The sequence below is a fragment of the Prinia subflava genome, chromosome 1, assembly GCF_021018805.1.
Source record: "Prinia subflava isolate CZ2003 ecotype Zambia chromosome 1, Cam_Psub_1.2, whole genome shotgun sequence".
Lineage (NCBI taxonomy): Eukaryota > Metazoa > Chordata > Aves > Passeriformes > Cisticolidae > Prinia > Prinia subflava.
In genome coordinates, this window is record NC_086247.1 from 8117641 (window position 1) to 8138431 (window position 20791).

A 20791-nucleotide genomic window follows, 5' to 3' on the forward strand; every position below is an offset into this window, starting at 1 on the left:
ATGCCACATTAAGGCAACAGTTCAACTTACACCCAAATCCTCATTTACTCAAAACTACAGTAAAAATGCCAACTTCTTTTGTTCATTAGGAATATCATCACTGTGAAATATTTAATCTGTGTTCCTTTATTTTCCTATTTCCATTGTTTTTCTTCAATAAAGAGAAATAAAACAATTATGAAAATTTAAATATAACATTAACTCAAATCAATAATAGTACAAAATAGTCCTAAGACTGCACAGGAACTTCTGATCACTGAAATAGTAAAAACACTTAAAAAAGCACTTCATCTTCTATGAGAAATTTTGGTTTTCAAATTTGATATAGATAAAAGATAAAAATTTTACTAAATTTGATATGTAAAAACATTTTCACTTAGTATTGGGGCAGAGAAGACAACTTCATAGGCGTATCACTTTTTAAAGCAGACTAAATCTACAGCACAGCATTTTCAAGCAGGCCTTACCAATGGACCATTGCAATACATACCCTCTTTATTAATTGCTTCAATCTTTGCAGGGTAATATCGACAGTCTGTCCAACGAGCTAGGACTTCTTCACCAGGTTTGAAATCCTATTTTAAACAAATTTAGTTATTAAATAATTTAGATTTTTTTTTCCTAAAAAGTATTATGTGCTAGAGAGATTTAATTTAGGAAAACAAGTAGAACAGTTTACAAAAGTCTAAGATAAAATAAATGTGCCACTTACAACAAATTCTTCATCATCCTTCAGCCCCTCTTTCCTTAATGCTGGTCGCTCCAAAGGTCGCAACCTGTTGCTGTCCCAGTAAATCCACTCATCGTAGCGATGGCTCCAGCGCTCAAAATGCACCAACATCTTCCCCTCTTCATAATCTATCTTCTCAATTCGAGATGGATACCTGGAGTGGAAACACAAACTGCTCAGTCTCAAAGGTTTGTTTCTTGGTTTAGATACAGTAGTGCCTACAAGACCTCGCAGAAAGTTTTATTAACACTTTGTACTGAAAACTCTCCAAGTCTGAAAAAGGCTAAGTAACCGAATTGATTGGATAACATTTAGTTCAAGAATCTGTACACAACAGTGAAAGTTGGAATAAAGCAGAACTCAGCTCCTTCTGCCCCTCACAGAAGTATTGAAACAGATTCAAAAGTGTTTAGAATATCCTTAAAAAAAAAAACAAAGAAAGTCAACTACATCACTATTTTTTTACCAGCATTTTTATTAGGGCTGCTCTAAAGTTAAGAACATGTGTATGGAAAAAAAAGACCACCAGAAAAGGACAGTCGCCTTTAACTTTCACAACCTGTTTTTCAAACCAAGTACTACTGTGGACCAGGAGTAAAAGAGCAGAGCTTGAGCAACCAATTTTCAATCCTACTGCAAATTCTTTAGCTAGAAGGGCAACTGACATATATAGGGAACCTGTCAACATCATCAATTTTGAATATAATCTCTCCAAAATACTGATGGTGCTCTTAAAGGAGTCTCTAACACTACGTTCTGACTAAAATATGTTATCAGGAAGTATGAGATTTTCTTATTTCTCAGTAACTGGACCTTCACATTAAAACAAAAAATGTCAATCTCAATTTGCTCCTTTTCTCCTAACTTACTTCTTCAGTTGCAGTGATGTATACAGCTTCCCAACATTTAAACATCTCAGGAGCCGTTGATTAAGAAAGTCTCTCAGATTTTCTAGGTTACTACTGCAGCCACATTTCACCCTCACATCAGAATTCAGAGACAGTCCAAACTCTTGTTGCATTTCTCTCATTCATATATTTCAGAAATGCTAAATATGTTTACACCCATTCTTTAAGACCCCAGCTTTTTCTCGCTGAACTTCCAAAAAACCCCACAAAGTCTTAGTCTACAACTGAAGACTCTCATTTGCCATTTCACTAATAAAATCCTTTTTAAGTCTTTCAAAGAAACAAGATCAGCTTCTCTTCCCCCTCTAAAGTAGACTGACAACAACAGCCTAACAAGAATGGTGAAGCTGATGATCTACTGCATTAAAACAGAATGTAAAACTCATGGGTCAAGCCTGTATCCCAGCAGCAACATTCTAGTTTAACTTTGAACAAGGCTTCAAGAAAATAAGTCAGTCATTAGAAGGCTTTCCTAAGCCCTGTCTCTGATTATACTTTTTTTGAAGTCTATATGCTGATACACTTAGAATTTTTATTATAAAATTTCTAATTTTTGTCATCTTCTGTAGTGTTCCAGTTTCAGACTTAGAACTTGACACTAAGCCTCAGAATAAGGAGCAAGAGGAGCAAAGCAGAAGAAAAAGTAAAGTTACTGTTACTACAGCAAGTGTGTGAGAAACAATGTAACCTACAGGAGTTCCAAGTAGAAGGATGACCCAGGAGGTATTTAACAGAGGGGAAGAAGGAAAAACACCAGAAAAGCAACAAAAGAGAAAGTTCATTTTGCAGCAATCAGAAATGAGCGCTTGTGCTGCAGCAGTGAAATGGAAGCCAAGAACGGTTATGCCCTTTTCCAGCAGAGTTAGAAATTTTAGGTTTATCCCATGCCAGCCACCAGTGATGCTGAACTAGGGTTGTTTTTCAAAATTCAGGGCCAATCAGCTGAAAGAGAATTCCCCTTTTCCTACACATCTGCAATGCAAACACTGTTCCCATTATGGAGCATCATCCCTATGGCAGCTCCCTTGTTATGGCCGGGAGCCTCCTCTGGTCAGCGGCAGTCAACAGAAGGGACAAACCAGGAAAACACAGCACTGACATGGAAAGAGCAAACCATGTAAGAGGGGAAAAGTAAAATGCAGAGCACAGTTTAGAGACAAACACCTTAAAATTAAGATAATTATAAAGACGATTATTCAGCAAGCCAAGAATCAGGACATTAATATATATTACAGAATCAAAAGAGAAAAAGTTAGCATCAGTTAATAAAAGCAGATGTGCAAAATATTAATTCTCATTAGAGTTCACTTTAGATAACACATGAAGCTCAAGGTATTTATAGGTTAATTTCTCTTTGCTAAATACAATTTCTGCTATCAAAGTCTTTCTAAAAGTCCATATGTCCTTAGAGATGGAACTGTCCAAGCCATATGCAATTGGTTATTAGGCAACCCAAACACAATTCTGTATTTAGCAACAAACTATTATCCTCAATATCTACTAAATTTAGCCACACATTGTGCCACAAATATGTACAAACAGTACTATTTCACAACACTGATCCCACAGTGGAAAAGAGCAGAACATATGTATTGCAGAACTTTTGCAAATTATCCCCTGCACAAAAAGATCTTTCTGGTAATTTTGTACTTTTACTGAAAAGAATCAATTTCATGGATTAAAAAGATTAATATGAAGATTACATCTCAGACACATCAGAAATTTTATGTGGAAGTTCCTTCCATGGCAAAATTAGAAGCAGGCATTTGAAGAAATATTGCAAAGGAGGATACAAATCATTCTTTACAGTAACAAAGAATAATAATATCCAAGGCCAAAACAACTTTCCATTCAGGTTAGTTCCCCCAGCATGTAAGCCACACTAAGTCATCACAATGAAACTGATATACAGCCAGATTTAAAAACACTTCATCAGCACAAACCAGGTAAACACACTATAAAAATGGAGGGAAAAGTCTTCGCTTTCTCCTCACAAAAACAAACAAACAAACACACTCAAACAGACCAGCAAATTGAAATTCAATAATCTCAATAACCAAGGAGTTTCTTTTATGGGAAGAAACAATATTCTGCAAATTTTGGGCTTTTTCAAAAAGGTGCTGGAAAGAGTATGTAGTAATCACAAATGAAGTTTCATCCAGATTCCAGGGGGGTTTGTTCCTGTTTCTCAAAGAGAGAACAAGAGAACTGCTGTTAGCTGATTTATCTGCCCAGTTTACACATTGCATGCCCTCCATTCTCAGGTTCCAATCTTGGCGATTCCAACCCATTAGAGTTATGCAATATTTCTGGAAAGCCTCAGAATTTGATATGGCTTTAAAACTTACACTATGAAGTCCTGGTCAGACAACAACAGTGTTCTAACATTTATACAATAAAAAATAATTGAAAACTTCCCACTTCACTTCTTGACAGTGTGAAAAAAAACCAAAAACCACTGAATATTTTTTTCCAGTGCACTCAACACACATTAATAGCCACACAGACAGCACTTTTTTTTTTAACATCATTCTTTTAACCCTTCAAAAGTGACCAAAAAGTGGTGAATTGCCCCGTGAAATGGGACAATAGGCATTTCAAACTGTAAAAAAATACAAAAACATTAGTAAATTTGGCCAAGTTTGCACCTACAAAGTCTACAAACACACTCACACTTCTTGCCTTTGCAACACTGGTTTCAAAAGTGTTTCCTTCTACCTCCTAGAGGATATAAAACCAAATACCCTCTGTACTGACTTCTCACAAATAGTGTTCTAATATCTGCAAAACCTGCAAACATCTGTTTCCAAGTCCCCACATTTATTATACTTAGATTGTATTCAATACAAAACAGAGTCTTCACCTCCTTTCAAACACCTGCCAGGTAACCCAGTCAAAATCCAAAGCAAGGACTGTATACCAAGCAAGATTTCTCAAAGTGTTTCAGGGCAAAGGCTTCCTCCATACTGCCGGGGGGGGGGAAATCCATCCAGATAATCAAATATACCAAGAGGAAATACTGTTGTTCTGACAACTAACCTATTTTAGAGGGCTGTTTCCATTCCAGAAACAAAGGCCATCTATCTGTACTTCATTACCTAACTTAAGAGTTTAGATCCAGCAAATGAATAAAGATGATGGTCTCAGAAAATAAACAGGGTTTTTTCAAATCAGTATCTGTTGCTTACAGGACAACCAGTAGAGAGCTAGAGCCAAAAAAAAAATCACACAAAAGCATTAAAAAAGGAAGAGGTGCACCTTCAAACACATCAGCTTTGCAGGGACAGAGTCCTACTTGTGGGAGCTAACAGCTCAAGAATTGTCTTACACACAGACATGCACTTGCAGGTATGTGCAGCTCTACTGCTTTTTCATTTGCTTTGTCAGCAAGAGGCAGAAGAGTGTGTATGCACATGTATCAGTTTGTGTATGAGATCACAGGGGAATTCAAACTGAAAGCAACCTCAGAAAGCCTCCAGTCCAACCTCCCACTAAAGCAGGGTCAGCTATGGCAACAGGTCAGGTTTTCTAGTGTTTTATCCATCTCAATCTTGAAAAACTCCCATGCTGAAGACTCCTCAAACTCTTCAGGGAACCTTATGCCAGACTTGACTGTCCCAAGAGGAAAAAGATTCTCCTTGAACCTACTCTAATCTCTCATTTCAGTTTGTGCCTGTTGTCTTGTCCTCTAACTACCAGTAGGGTTTGGCTAAGTCTTGTTGATGACAGCTCCTGTTGGAATGCTGACAGTGGGATTTCCAAAGACTTCTCCAAGCTAAAGAATTAATTTCCTTGCTTTCTCTTCATAGGTCACACACTCCAGCCTCTGATCATCTCACATACGTAGTAATTTTCTATTTCATAATTTTAGATCCTGTCTCATTTATTATCTGCTGACAGATGATCATATCAGTTTTGATTAGAGCTGCAGTTCATCGTTTGCTTTAGCGAATTTAAATGGAACAAGTGGTACAAATCCTTCATGCAAGATGATCCCCTGCAACAGTGTAACTGCTGTACTGGATAAAGCAGCAATTGCAGCTACCTCCACCATAAAGCACAAATAAACACACTCACTGACAGCCTGTCTTTGCTGACCAGTTTGACCAGGCTTTCTTCTACTCTATCACATGACAAATGATTCCAGTGATCCAAACACCGTCTGCAAAATCTTCTTTTAAAACTACAGGGCTTTAAAGTACTAAGTAGTCAAGGTACACTGATAACATCTCAAAAGTTTCCAGAACGTAAATGAAACACCAGATGCCACAAGTTCAATTTCAGCAACTACTACACAGTTGAAAATTTAAGACTTGCAAAAGTATCTCAGAAAACAAAAATGTACTTCACAGTATTTTTTCTTACATCCCCTAGAAGCCTTTCTTGATTAAGATTTTAACTAGCCATGATCATTAGATGACAGGAAGCTTTCAGTAAACTGGAGGAAAAAAAATAAAATCGTTTTAAAGGCTATTTTTCAGCAAGTATTCTCCATTTGTCACTTGCAGAAAGACTGAGCTAAGCAATACCAATGCTCTTCAATTTGGCTTTTGTTAAAATATAATAAAGAGATTTCATGTAAGTTCAGCAAGTTTATTTTCTTTGAAGTATGTATTTCTGCATGCAAATGAGCAGAATGCATACAGATTATATATAGAAAGAATTTCAAAAACATCCACCACCCCCTTATGCAACAGAAAGACAACTGAAAAAAAAATCCCAAGACTATCATTGCAACCCTTGACACTCTAATAAAACAGCAGATTTTCTGCCACAAAGTACTTGGTTTTGTATTATTAGTTCATTTTGCATTATTAGTTCATTTGAAATACAGTCGTGTTTTCATTGTTGATGCAAGTTAAATTTTTATGTTAACTTTCTTGTGTATATGGCACCACAGAAGTTTACAGGCATTCAAACCTGATATGGGTCTATCTGGTGGTACAGATGATAAATCAATTCCTGGAAAGTTCAGGATAAATTCTATTCTTCCTGAAAACATCCAGCAACTCAGCTGTAGAGCTTGTGACGTGGCCATGCCTGACCATCCAAACCTAGGCAAGAACTCCAGCACTGACATCCAACCCTTCCCTGTGAAAAGGCTGGGCAGGTCTGACACAAACTATATACTGGATATTCAGTGATACTTTTTTGATACAATTAAGCTATTTTTACATATTAATTTTTGTTACTTGATAACATTAACCAACTATCTCTAGTCACGGGAGGTGCTATAAAAAGTTTTATTGCTCTGTTTTGGATGTTTTCCTCATCCTGCCATTCAGTTACAGAATTAGTAAACTGAAAACCCAGTCTAGAGTGACAGGTAAGAACAAGAACAGTTCTTCAAATCGAGTCCTTTAGAGTCCATTTTTTAAGACAAACACTCTTCCTACAGAGCTCTACATATAAAAAGTTTGACCCAACTTTTTATACAGAGCACATAAATACTGGAGCAGCCATGTCAATAACACACAGACTTCTCCCTCACAGCACTTGGAGTTAACAGGATCAGATATTTACAGGAACATGCTGAGCTCTCCAGGAAGGCAACAGAAAAGCAGGTACACACCTCTACATTTCCTAGCCCTAATAAATCAGAGAGCAGCTAAGAAAAAACTTCTAGGTAGAAACATTGACTACTTCTGTCACCTACTTCAACAACACCAGGGATTTTTCAAACTCAACTAGCATGGTCAGCACACATCAACAAATTAGCCCACTTGCTTTAATAAAATTCTTACTAACAATTTATTTCATCAGAACAGCTCCTTTCACAATACACACACTGTGCAGCATAGTCCTTGTGCCCACAATTTCCATTTTATTGTCTCTGAATTCGCAATACAGCTGAGTGGTTGCAAAGTCACAGGTTTTTTTTACTTCATTCCTCCAGCTGTTTAATACAAACACAACTGTACCTGCCTATCCCATGAACTCCAATTCAGGATGTGGCTTTTGTTTTTTTTTTTTTAAATCAGTTTTGTGAACCTGTCAAGTGTGACAACTGAATACAAAACAACTCCCCTTGCACGCCTTCAAATGAAAACAAAAGAAGCCTTTGATCATGAAGTTTGCCTCACTGACACTCCAATCACCTCGGCCATGACACTGAATTCCACACCACTCCAGAAAGGCTCTTTGCTTATTACAGCTGCACAAGCCACTAAGAGCAAATAAACACAAACCCATTGAAAAGTTTAGCTTGATTTCTGAAGAGAGACTATTTTCCTAAAAGCTCACGGTTTTAACAGACTTAGGTGGAAACTCATGAAGTTCAAATGTGGACATTGTCAATTAATAGGTGCACTGATTTTTATAATCAGTTATCAAAGCACACAAACTACCCAAAATAATTTTGCTCTCAGCAGATACTACACAATGTCTTCCATACCATTTTTGTAAATAGTCCAGTGCCTCCAAACGAGCACCAATCTCAAATGTGATTCCAGGACGATTTGGAGGCTTTTTACTCATCTTGATATTATCTTTTTCACCACCTTGGAAGGAAGGAAAACAGTTGCATTAAAACACATTATGTTTTTTAAAATGTATCATTGACAGCAAATGTATTCCAGAGGGTGAAAAGATGCAAAATTTTGATCCTGACTTTGTATTAACTGCTTAGCTTAAAGAAATACAGACAGGACCCCCCAAAAAAAGCATCAAAAAACATTCATACATACTTTTATTCTGATTTCTTTCCTTTCGAAAAAGAATCTGTTATCAGTCTTAAGTCAGAAAATAATAAGAAAAAAACTATAGTGCTCATCTCTGGAACTGTACTAGACAGAAATTCCTTCACATCCTTTTTAAGAAAAAAAAAATAATTTACTTATAGTCAACATGTGCGCTCTCCTCGGATGCAGAAAAGGCAAACCAAGACGACTTACCTTACCAAGAACAGATAAACATGGCCTAAACAAAAACCCATCTCGCATCTTTCTATGCACTCTGGAGTCGCACTCACTGCACGGAGTTTCAGTCACAACTGGCTTCTAATTTTATTTTGTAGCTCAATCACTATCAAGATAAAACCTAAAAATACCCTCTCTGTGCAACTCCTGTCGCTACCACCGTGCCTTTCTGCGGTGCTCCCTGTACCAGGCGCACTTGCGGAGCGGGAGTGCCGAGATGCGGGCTCGGAGCCTCCCTGCCCCGCAGTGCGGGGGGAGCGACACCCGGCCCCGATCTCCGGCGGGGCTCCCCTGGAAGCGCCGGGAGCGCGGAGACACAAAGGCTCCAGCGCAGCCGGGCTCGGAGCGGCAGGGCCGCGGCCCGGCGGGGGCTCAGCGCTCGGCACACCCGGGGGAGGCCCCGCCGGACCCCCGGCCGCGGGCGGGGCCCGGCGCCAGCAGAACCGCGGGCGCCGCCCCGCCAGGCCCGCTCGCCGTGCGGGGAGCGCCGGAGCCCCACGGCCCGCGCTCCCTCCGCATTCCCTCCTGGCCGCCCCGCGCTGCCGGCCCTTACCGCCCGCTCGGCTCGCTCGGGGCTCGGCGCGGCTGCCGCGGGCTGTCCGGCACGGCCGCCCCTCACCGCCCCATCCTGCCCGCGCCCCGCTCGCGTCACCGCCGCGCGACGCGCCCCGCCCCCGGCACGTGACCGCGCGGGGGCGGGGGCCAGCCAGACAAAGAGCGGCGGCCCCGGGCCGGGGACAGCGAGAGTCACTGCCTGCCTTGTTCGCTACAGAGAGCGGGGAGAGCGGGCACGGGTGTCCGGCGGAGGGACAGGAAGGTGTTTAATTAGGGGCTGGAGCATTTCTCGTATTGGGAAAGGCTGAGGGTGCTGGGGCTGTTCAGCCCTAGAAGAGGCGGCTGAGAGGGGACCGCGTCCAGGAGTGTCTGAAGGGAGAGTGGCAAGAGGATGGATCAGGCTGTGCGCGGCCGTGCCAAGTAATAGGACAAGACGGAACGGGCAGAAACTGATGCACAGGAAGTTTCAGCTGAAAAGGAAGAACTTCAGTGTGCAGTGACCTAAAGACCTTCCCTAAAGAGGGTGTAGATTCTCTCCACTAATTCAAGTGGACACAATCCTGTGCAGTGTGTTCTAGAATGACCCTGCTTAATCAGGGCCCTTGGACCAGATGACCCACTGCTGTCCCTTCCAACCTGGCCGGGTCTGTGATTCTGTGAGAGGGAGAAAAAGACTCTGGGCAGTCACTGAGATGGTCCTGAGGGTGCCACAGCCTGTGGCTGATGGCCACAGGACAGCCCTGGCCAGGCAGCTGCCTCACAGTGGCCTGTCTTTGCCTCCGTTTTTTACCCATGAAACCAGCTTCATCTGACCCACAGATTTTCTTGCATTTATTCATCCCAGCCTCCCCCACATGCTGCTGAGAGCAGCATGAGGGAGCAACTGGGTGGGTGCTTGGCAGCTGGTGCCACCAGCCCACTGCTGTCCCTGTGACACCCAGTGTTGTGGTAACTGCTCTGTTGCTGCTTATCACTGTGTTCTGCTCTGCCTGAGAGACCTATGATAAAGGCAATGACCATGAGCCAAGTCTGGCATTTGGCCCCTGCACTGCTGCCATCCCAGTGCTCAGGGAACAATCTCATGGAGACTTTCCTTCTCTTCTTCAAGACAGATGTTCCCAATTTTGTAATGGTAAGATCAGCATCATCACATCCCCATGGATGTGATCAGTAAAATAAATGTCAAGTTTCCACCAATTAATAAAAAGGCTTTCCTAGGCATAGTGTATTTCTGGAAACTGCATATTCTGGATCACAGTCAGCTTGTGAGTCCTTTCCATTAAGTAACTTTAAGAACTTTTTTAAGTGTATTGAGTTTGTGTGGCAAGACTTTGGTAGTGGGGAAATTCTGTGAGAAGCTGCCAGAAGCTTCCCCCATGTCCACCAGAGCCAAAGCCAACTGAGTCTAAGAGACATCCACCACTGGCCAATGCTCAGGCCATCAGTGACAGTGTTTTGCCTCTGATGGTTAGCAGTGAGTGATCTCAGGAGTGATCCTTAGGAGTGACCTCTCCTCTTGCCCTAAAAACTTTTTGTTATATTTACTCTCCCCTGTTGGGAAGGGCAGTGACAGAGTGGCTTTGGTGGGCACCTGGTGTCCAGACAAGGTCACTAAACAGCAGCAGGACAGACAGGACAGTTTGTATGGTAGCCCTTGGACCTGTCCAGAGAGAACCAGCTGTGAGAAACATGCTCTGTGCTCACCTGGAGCCTCTGGCAGAAAACACCTGGAAAGACCCAAGGTTGATCTCTGGGGTTCTGGAGCTGAGGGCATCCACGGTCTGAGATGTTCGTAGGAAGGGGCACCTCTACTCATAATCCAACTGCAGCTACGTGGAATGAGGGGTAGGATTGACCACACAGTTGGCTCAGATGAGGAACTCCCAGTGCCCTTGAATGCTGAAAGAGATCACCACTGAGCCAGGAGGCAGAGATTCCAGAGCATCATCTGAGGAGGTGGCTCAAGCCCAGAAGTATAATAAACAGCAAAAAGTGAGAGGCAGTATGCTTTGTTTACCAATGCTTCCTGTTGTGTTGTGCAAAACCATCTGATGTGGAAAGCTACTGGGTGGAGCAAAATTCATGGACCAAATTAATTGGTTGGATTTTTATTTATGTTTGGGGGATATCCCACAGACTAAGGGAATGACATCTGTACATATGTCACTGGACAAAGAGGGGGATCATGATTGATGGTGATGTTGATAACACACCAGTGTGGTGGCTGTTGCTGAATAACACTTCCACAGTGTCAGGGCTCGCTTTTTTTTTGTCCCACTTATCTTCTCCAGCAAGTTGGCAAGGGATGGGCAAAAGACTGTTAGAGGCAGAACTAGGACAGTTGACCTAAACTGGCCAAAGGGATATTCAATGACATAAAACATTGACCTCAGCAGGAGAACCTGGGGCAGAAGAAGAAGAAGAACGATGGGACATTTTTCTTCCAAGGTCACCATTGCTGGGGGATGAAGGGGTATAGGTCTGCTGGTGGGAAGTGCTGAGTGCTTGCCTTTGAATTGGTTTTTTGGGGTTTTTTGGGTTGGGTTGTTTGGTTTAGGGGTTTTTGCTTTCCTTAATTTATTGAACTGTCCTCATCCAGATCTGCAAACATTGCTGGGGGTGCTGTCAGCCATAAGCCAGCAGTGAGCCAAGAAGAACAGTGACATCCTGGCTTGTATGAGAAATAGTGTGGCTAGCAGGACTAGGGAATGAGATTGTCCCTCTGTACATGGCACTGGTGAGTCCATATCTTGAATCCTATGCTTAGTTTTGGGCCCCTCACTGCAAGAAAGACATTGAGCTGCTGGAATGTGTCCGGAGAAGGGCAGCAGAGCTGGGGAAGGGTCTGGAGCACAAGTTGGATGAGGAGCAGCTGAAGGAGCTGGGGGTGTTCAGCCTGGAGAAAAGGAGGTTCAGGGAGGACCCTATCACTCTCTACAACTCCGTGAAAGGAGGCTGAAGCCAGGTGTGGGTTGGTCTTTCCTCCCAGGCAACAAGTAATAGGACTTGGAAAAGGCCTAAAGGTGTGCCAGGGGATGTTTGGATTGGATTTCAGGAAAAAATTCTTTACAGAAAGAGTGGTCAGGCATTGGACCAGGCTGCACATGGTGGAATCGCCATGCCTCAAAGTGTTCAACAACACATGGATGTGGCAATGGGGGGGGGCATGGGTTTGTGGGGAACAGAATGGTGCTGGGTTAATGGTTGGACTCAATTATCTTAGAGTTCTTTTCCAACCTTAATGATTCTATGATTCTCACTTTTGTTCTTCCCATTCTCTTCCCTGTGCCACTGCCGGGGGAGTGAACGAGTGGCTGTGTGGGCGTTTGGCTGCTGTTCAAGGTCAATCCATCTGCTTCATTTAGTCCCCAGGAGGCTGCCTCCCACTTGAGGAGTCTTTATAGACAGACTGTTCAGTAGGATATTTTAGAGTATTTGCTATGATATTTTTTTTCCTCCCTAGATTTTCCCTTGTTACCATTTTCTGGAAGGTGGTGGCAAACAGAAGAGACTGAAGGAAGGAGGCTTGAAGTAAAACAAAGGAAAAAAATAAGAAAACAAAGAAATAAGGAAAAGAAACTAGGTGGGGTTTTTTTCTTTTTTTTTTTTTTTTTTTTTTTTTTTAGTAGAATAGTTGCCATTGCTTTCATTTGAATTCTCTAACTATTACTACCTTTGGTGTAGTTTTGATGCAAGCTTTGGTTTAGAGGGTTTGCTACAGGATGGTGAAGGTTGTTGTGTAAGCAGTGAGCTTTCTCTGAGCAGCAATGAACGTGCAGCATCAGGATAGAAAGGTGGAGGTGCTTCTGTCCAAGGAGAGGGAATGGGGGAAGATGGAAGAGGCTGTGAGGATGGAGCTGGGTACATGCGAGTCACTGAATCTTGTTCTTGACTGCTGAAGGCTGAGTTATGCCATGGTGTGTGGTGGGCTCAGAGCAGTGTGTGGCACCTTGAGCATCACCTTGCTGCTGAGGCTGTTGGGAGAGGGAGGCAGAGCTGACAGGAGGTGGCAGAGGCACAGCAAGCCTCAGGTATTGATTAATATATGGACTAAAAGCACATCTGCACATGCAAAAGAGCACAGGAGGACTAGCCCATATAATCCCCAGCCCTGGCACCTCCCAGGAGCAATCAGCCCATCAGAGGCCCATTTCCTCAAGATCAGGGGAGCAGGGACAAATGGCAGGTGGGAACCAAATTAAAGGCTTAGAGGAAGGGACACCTGATGTAGGGTGCCATATGTGACTCCTACACTGCCTTCAGAACAGCAGAAGTCCACTTGTGGTCCAGCAGTGCAGGGCAGCATTTTCTTGCACTATTATCAAAACATTCAGGAAAACAAGGAGCCCCAGCCACTGTCCCCATTTCTTTGCTGCCATTTCAAGTATACCCATCCTTGCCCCTGCTGGCCCTCGTTTGCCTTTCCCAGTGCCTCCCTAGCTCTGCCCATGGCCCAGGACCCTGTTTCAGCTACACTCTTCCACTATAAAGCCAGCAAGGAGCAATTTAGGCCAAGACACTTTTTATATTCTTTTAGCACAAAACCATATCTGATATTGAGTCCTGTCTCCTAGGAAAACAGGGCAATGATGCATTGCCTGTCTGCGTTCCATCTTCCCTTTCTTCATTTACTCCTAAAGCTTCTATCTTACTTCAAGCTTAACACAGAAACATCACATTATCCCAACCTTTTTTGTTAAAATGCTCAAATTTTGTTAAAATGACCTCTCCATGATGGAAAGATTCAGTGATTATTTTTCTTCAGATACCAGAGCATGACAACACAGAGACGCAAGAAAAGACATTTCACTATTTCTGCTCCTCACAAAATTTGGTGTTTAATCTTGTCACGAAGCATGTCTTCAGCTTTGTCATGAATATACAGGCCATAAATTGGAAAACAAACTGGATGGGAGATTTTATATTGCCAGTCAGTGACTCACTGAGACTTGGAGGGGGGGAGAGAGGATTTCATAATCAGCTGAGCATGAGCTCATGATGTGCTGTTGATGCTGAAAAGACTAATGCAGACTTTGCAGAGCACATGCACATGGAAACACAGAGTAGGAGTAGAGAGGTGACATTATTGCTGCACTTGGCACCAGTACGTTGTTATGAAAATAACTTACTGTTCAGAAAACCCATCCAAAAACTGGAAGAGTTCAGGAAAGGTCTGGGAGAATGATCAAACACCTGGGAAAAGAAAGATATTATGGTGAGGAACCCAGGAATTAGTTTGTTTATTTTCCCATTTGTTTTTCTTGTGGGCGATTGGGTTAGGCCATAAGAGAACTACTTTAAATGTCAGATATTGCAATTGTGAGGTGACAGTCAAAAGAATTAAACTTCATTGTTGTTTTTACCCTTATTATAGTAGGAAGGTATATTTAGAATTACTGTTGGTGCTTGTATTCAAATGGTGTCTGCACAGCCTCAGTCTGGCAAACATGCAGCAGCACCTCTGCCCTGCTCTATCCGTCTGCACAGGAAGCTTGGTTGTGGCCTGGCTCTGTTCTGTCATCATCTGTCCTTTTCCTGCCACTTCCTTGGTCTATTTTGGCTCCATATCTGGCACCAAGCTGCTGTGTCCCCTCTTCAATTTCTCTGCCTTTCTTCATCTTTCATCCCAGAAACTCCCTCCCCTCCAGAAATTCCTCCCTCCTTCTGTGAAGATTTCCATTATCTCACCAAGCACTTCTCTTTCCCTTTTAAAGCCCTGAATTTTCCAGATGCTAGGAAATACCCTGAAGTAAACGAGTTGTGAAGTATCTGGCCTTGTATGAAAAAAGAAAGTTATTAACACCCATTGCCATGGACACCATACAAAATAATAACCCTGTGTGTTTGGGGCATCAACTCCATCTTTTTCTAGTTTTGAAAGATACTGAAGCATGACATTTTTACTGAATTTCTCACTGGTTCTTTGCAGAGTGCCTTTAATTCTGTCAGTGGTTTCTCTCAGAACTGGCTGTTTGCCCACAGGTGCTGTGTTTCACTGCTTTGCTGGAGAGGTGGCATGAAGCTGTAAAGCAGAAGTAAGGTTCCCTACTGACAGGATTTTAAGGGTGAAGTACAATAAGGTGAGAATGCTAAGGAGTGAGACCTAGTAAATCCAGGTGGGTAATGAAATTTGCATTTAGCAGGTAGTTCTGACATTAGTGAAAGGGTCCCAAATCCATGCAAAGAAAGAGAAGAAAGAGCAAACTTTGGCATTTGATGGGGTTAAAGGAAAGCCTTGAGGCAGAAGTTGCTGCTCACCAGAGTGGTACCTCCTGATGCTCTGCATGGCTGGGAGGGAGCAGCTCCCTGTTTTGGATGCAGACAGCTCTGCTGTGTCACGTTACAGCCTCACTAAACCACTTTCTGTGTATCATTTGGTATTTCTTGGGGCGCACGGAACATTCGCCACACTATGAATATTGTTTTGCAATGAGTGTTAGACCTCTTGAGATGTAATTGTGCTTTTGGCTCAGAAACAGTGCTGTGCAATGTGTCACTTACTTCTACCTTTCATATTGCAGCCATATGCCTTGGATTGTGTTTTGGTTTTAGAGGAGATTCTGTAGATTGGAATACATCAGTAAATATTTTACTGAATATTCCTTTAAAGCCTTGATGAGAGCAGTGCTGAACAAAAGCTGTAGTAATAATAGCAGCTCTATGCACTGATTTCCTAGATTATTTCCATATGAGATTGAAATGCAGAATACACTCTCTGATGGATCAACAGAGCACTTGACTCACAAACATCCCAGTGGAAAGTTTTTCATGGTCTGCATTTCTGACAGCTGACCTCTGGGTGGACAGAATTTGCAACCTTGTGCTGAAGGAAAACAGAATTCCAAAAATCCCATGTCCAACCTGGTGGAGTCCAGGAGTGAGAATGAAAAATACACATCACATCTGTCAGCAGGTAATCCCAATCACTTTGTAAAACTACTGTGATATTTTCCTGTCTCCTTTGTGGTCCTGTGTGAACTGGGGTGTCCTTAGGGGCTGAAGGATGGTTGTTGATTGTGAGATTAGCCCTTTGTGCCCAACCCTGCTTGTAAAATGCCTGTAATACATATGTTCACAGGAGCACGTGTTCATGGTAGGAGTCACTTATTTCTTGGTACTTGGCCATTGGGTCTGTGCTGGTGTCACATGGGCAGGTTCTTGGAAGGCTATCGGAGTTCTGCTCTCTGTCCTTAGTTGCCTTGTAGGCCACATTCAAATCCTTGATCTTTATGCTGGATAGCATCCAGGCTGTAAAACCACTCTGCCTCTACTGTGTCGTGGTCTTCCACTGGATACTGAGGCTGCCTGTGCTGTTGCCTCTCCCTAGCCATTGAAGTAGTCCAGGACATCACTTTGGATCTAACTGGAAATGTGAATTGGGCATGGAGAAGGCTGGAAAAATTTCAAACAATTCCAGAAAGGCCTATGGACTCTCAGTACAAGCCTCACAAATTTAGACTGCTTAAATACTGGTGTACAGGCAGAAAGGGACTTAGTCAATGTCAGACTACAGAGAGACAACTGATAAGGTTGCAGTGTAAAGACAGGCATTTTAAACAACATTATTAGAGTATCACTCAGTTGTTACTGGTCTTCATTTATGCCTCATTCAGTGGGATTTACTATAGAAATGACCATGATATCAGAATGATCAGTATTTTGCTACTACTTTGTCTCAGGAACCAGTGGTATGAATACCTCTCAGCTACAGATTTTCAGTATATATAAAGCATGCTATGATTGTTTACAATCCTATGTTGGCCAAAAGCCTTCACTGTGCATCAGAACAAGACCCTCTGTTCCATGTAGATCACATCAGTGCTGCCACAGAAACCACACAGGTTCCCAGGTACAGTGGGCAGCACTGCATGGCCACCTCCAGAGGAATATTAATTTTTATTTTGGGACTCAAAATGGCACAAGAAAACCCCCAACCAAAGATGAGATTTTATGTGTCTAGTTAGAGGACCAAGAAGGTCCCTAAAGCTGTGTGTATCTATGTGGCCTGCTCAGCTTTTAACCACCCAGGTGCTGCTATGCAAGTGGCCTACCCAGCATTAACCATAGTGACATGGGAGACAGAAATATGGCACTTGAGTCTTCTCCATGTCTTATGGGTTGTTTCTGAGTTGATCACAGTGATGGGTTTTAACATGGCTTTTTACACCCTTTAGGGCTGAGAGTCAGCAGTGTCCCCACACTGTCTCACCTGCTTTAGCCCCGTCCTTTCTGTCTCAGTCTGTGTGTCCTAAAATGTGTCATGTGGGTTTGTGGTGGCAGTGTGATGACCTGTGAGCTTAGGAACCATGCGTGTTCACCATTCACACATCACCTCAAACCTGTTCCTACTCATTCTCTGCTCAGACCAGTGATCTGTGCACTAATATTTCTCTTCTCTGCAAACAAGATGCTGCTGGAGCACAACTGGCCAACAGCTGACACTGCAGTGTGCTGACTCATGAACTTCTGTCATTCTTTATAAAATTGAGTCAGACAGCTTTTAGTACAGATCTGTATGTTTGTTGCCTTTTTTTAGTGTTCCTACCTTCTTGTTCAGTAATGGTCAGATCTTCTTGTGAGGAGATTTATCAAGAACCATAATGAGGACTCATCTGAGTTCTAATAGAAACCTTGACTAAATTCTGTTTTGGCTGATGGATTTGAACCTCTTCCTTTTGTTTTCTTCTTTGATAAAATCAGTTTTAAAGATGCAGGGTGGGAGAGTTACAGATTCTAATGGAACCACTTCTTCTATTTTTCCCATGTCTATTTTTACACTGCTCTTCTATCATGATGTGGCATTTTCCCATGTCTACATCAGGTTTAGATACCAAGGAAATCTCTCTATGGCACCATATAATCAAGAAGCAAGGAGATACAACACAGACTGGTCTTGGCTTTGTACAGAGAAATATCATTGTACATCACAGGCTTACTTGATTTAGATCCTATTTAAACATCTGAATATTTCTGTCTGTCTGGACTGTATCTGTGGCATAATACATTATTATAATGCATTATTGCAGGTAAGCTCTTGAGATCTAAGCAATATGGGTGTATCAGCAAGCTCAGAGCTAATTCCAAATTTTACAGGTCTACTCATTCTACTCCACAATGCAAACAAGAAATGCCCCTTTTTGCCTATTTTGCAAGAAAAATTAAGCTAAAATAATGAATTGGGGGGACAAAAATTGATCTTGGAACTCAGAAAATCTCTGATTGAGTGTGATGGGATTTCCATCTGATAACATTAAAAATAGATTTGTTCCACTTAAAGGCAGATTCATCTTTGTTCAGGCTAATTAATCTTTGTTCATACAGCTGACCTGATAAGGTTATTAAAATCATATATGATGTGACAATTCAGTACTCTGCACCAAAATGCTAACTTAATGCAGGATCAGCCTTTTCTTAAAATTGAAATAAAATGTCTAGCTTTGTAAGATTTCCTTTTTAATTACCAGAGTCCCTCAAATATTGCTAGGTGTTTCTGCTGCATAAAGGAATGCACTTAGCTTAAAATGTTATCATTCACAAAGATGAATTAAAATGGGTCTTAGTTTGCCCTGCAGCAAGACTGCAGGCAAGGAGAGTTTCATAGACCTTCATTTTGACCCAGTAAGGCTGCTCAGGGATTCTCATGACCAGCCCTTCCCCTGCTGCATTTTTTAAAAATTTTCAATTAATTTTCAGATATCTCAGAATATTTTTTTTTTTACTTTCAAGCACTGTATAAACAATATTGACACAGACCTGTGATACAGGAAAAATGACCTGATTTGATGGTTACTGAAGCTGGTAGACAGTTAAAGGTTGTCAGGGTTCCAGGAGGTTCAAAGAGAGTTACAGAAGCATCACATTACTCTCAATTACTTTCAATCAATAAGCACTCCACTCTCAATTCACTGTACCAGGAAAATACCCTTCCTGAAAACTGTGTGTTTAGCATAACACTACACTGCATTGAGTTGCAGTGGGCCTTGAGATGGCAAAGTTATGGTGTAATATGTGCTGAAAGCTCCTCTGTACACTCACAGAGGTGCTCAGAGGGACAGCAGTGTAGGGGAGAGCCCAAAGAATTCCCTGCACCCAGCTGTTCCCATTCCAGGAGCCATCAGCCCATCAAAAGCCTTTCTGATCAGCCAGAGGAGCCTGGGGGCACAAAGACAGGCGGGACCCTGAATTAAGGATTTCAGAGGAAGGGACACTTTGTCTCCTGGGCCTTTCCTAGGGCTGTCCCAGAGGAATCTCAGCCCTTGTGGCCAGGCATGAAAGCCACCCAGATGAGCACCTTGGGACTGGGAGGAGCTGCTGCCTGGGGCATGGGACACATGAGGGCTGGGGTGTCTTTCAGTGGGCTACTGAGGACCTGGGAATGCCAAGCAGCTGTACCTGTGTGTGTGATGGTCTGGACCACCAAACTGGCTGTGGGGCTGTGGCCCTGAGGGCCCTAAGATCCTAGACTGGGATGTATTGGCAGCTGTTGGGGAGGCAGAGCTCCTGAGCCCAGCTGCTGGAGGGATGTGTACAGATGTGTGTATCTGCACATTCTCACTAGTGGACCTCTGCACAGTTCAGCCAGAGGGGTGAGGAGGATGAGGCTCTTGGTGCTGAGTGCTGTCTCTGTTGGGCCCTTTGCCTGTGCTGCCTGGAGACTCGTGGTTATAAACGCGCTCTGTGTGTCCCTCCAGGGGGAGGACACTGCTCAGGCTCAGTGCTGGTGGCACCCCAGGCACAGAGCTGCCCCAGCCCCACTCTCTTGGACTGTCAGACCCTGCACAATCTGTTGCATCAAAAGCAGAGTGAGCCTGGGAGAAGTGTACAAAGAGGGGTGGTATTTGGTATCGTCATTTCTAATTTCCTTCCTTTTGTGGGTTGAACGGTAATATGTGCCACAGGCTTAAAACTACTGCAAGTAAGCTTGTTGGTGTACTCATTTTGTAAAATTTGAAACCTGGTTTGAGGTTTTTGTTGTTGAGATAGGGCTTGTAGTGGAGTGGGAAATTTGAGGAGCAACAGGGTGAACAAAAAGAACCTGTATATAAACCCTTGCGTATGTGTATATTAACTGTAGTCTAGCAATCACCTATAAAATATTCACCAATGCACAAAGTTTATGGATCAAAAGCTTGTGGAACAGTGAGTTTCAGATACAAATAGCAGTGATTAAAAAAGAAAACACCTCCAAGCCTGGATATGATATAGACACAATATATTTTAACTATATAGACAAACATGAAATGCCAATGTCCTTCAGAAAAGCAGCTCAAGCTTGGAATTTACTGCTTCCTATTGAGAAGAATAAGAAAAGAAACCAAAAATATGCCCAAGGAGTAAATTTGTCTGTGTACAGAAATTATTCTGTAGGTGACCTAGTTTTAAAGATCATTGGGAATTTATATTCATTGCCTGTAGAGATGCAGAGTGGCCAGGGAAATGCTGCTGTGATAAAGCCCATGCATCCATGGAAAAAGTGCTGGACTAAATTTCCTCATTGACATAATTCCACTAAATTAAAAGAACTGATGTGAAGATGGACTACGTCCTTATTTTCATGGTTGAGCAAAAAGATCATAAAATGTTCGTTTTAGTTTAACAAACATAAGGTCTTTTGCAACATCCTAATTGCCTAATTCCTATTTTTGTTTCCTTTTCTGGGAGGTGAGGTTTTTACATTCCTT

General features: G+C 42.5%; 2 protein-coding genes across 6 annotated transcripts in view; one reads left to right on the plus strand and one right to left on the minus strand.

Annotated features, from left to right (window-relative positions):
* PHF20L1 (PHD finger protein 20 like 1) overlaps window positions 1–9248 on the minus strand; it is a 57548-nt gene extending 48300 nt beyond the window's left edge. For all 5 annotated transcript variants that reach the window (XM_063409812.1, XM_063409650.1, XM_063409563.1 and 2 more), the window contains exons 1-4: window positions 9109–9248; window positions 8033–8138; window positions 713–884; window positions 491–575 (exon numbers count right to left, since the gene is read on the minus strand). In XM_063409812.1, coding sequence (XP_063265882.1) covers window positions 491–575; window positions 713–884; window positions 8033–8115 — 340 coding nt within the window. In that variant the 5' untranslated portion in view covers window positions 8116–8138; window positions 9109–9248. The remainder of the gene's footprint in view (window positions 1–490; window positions 576–712; window positions 885–8032; window positions 8139–9108) is intronic.
* Window positions 9249–15947: 6699 nt separating this feature from the next.
* LOC134557171 (dynein axonemal assembly factor 11-like) overlaps window positions 15948–20791 on the plus strand; it is a 54861-nt gene continuing 50017 nt past the window's right edge. The window contains exon 1 of the mRNA XM_063410205.1: window positions 15948–16023. Coding sequence (XP_063266275.1) covers window positions 15963–16023 — 61 coding nt within the window. The 5' untranslated portion in view covers window positions 15948–15962. The remainder of the gene's footprint in view (window positions 16024–20791) is intronic.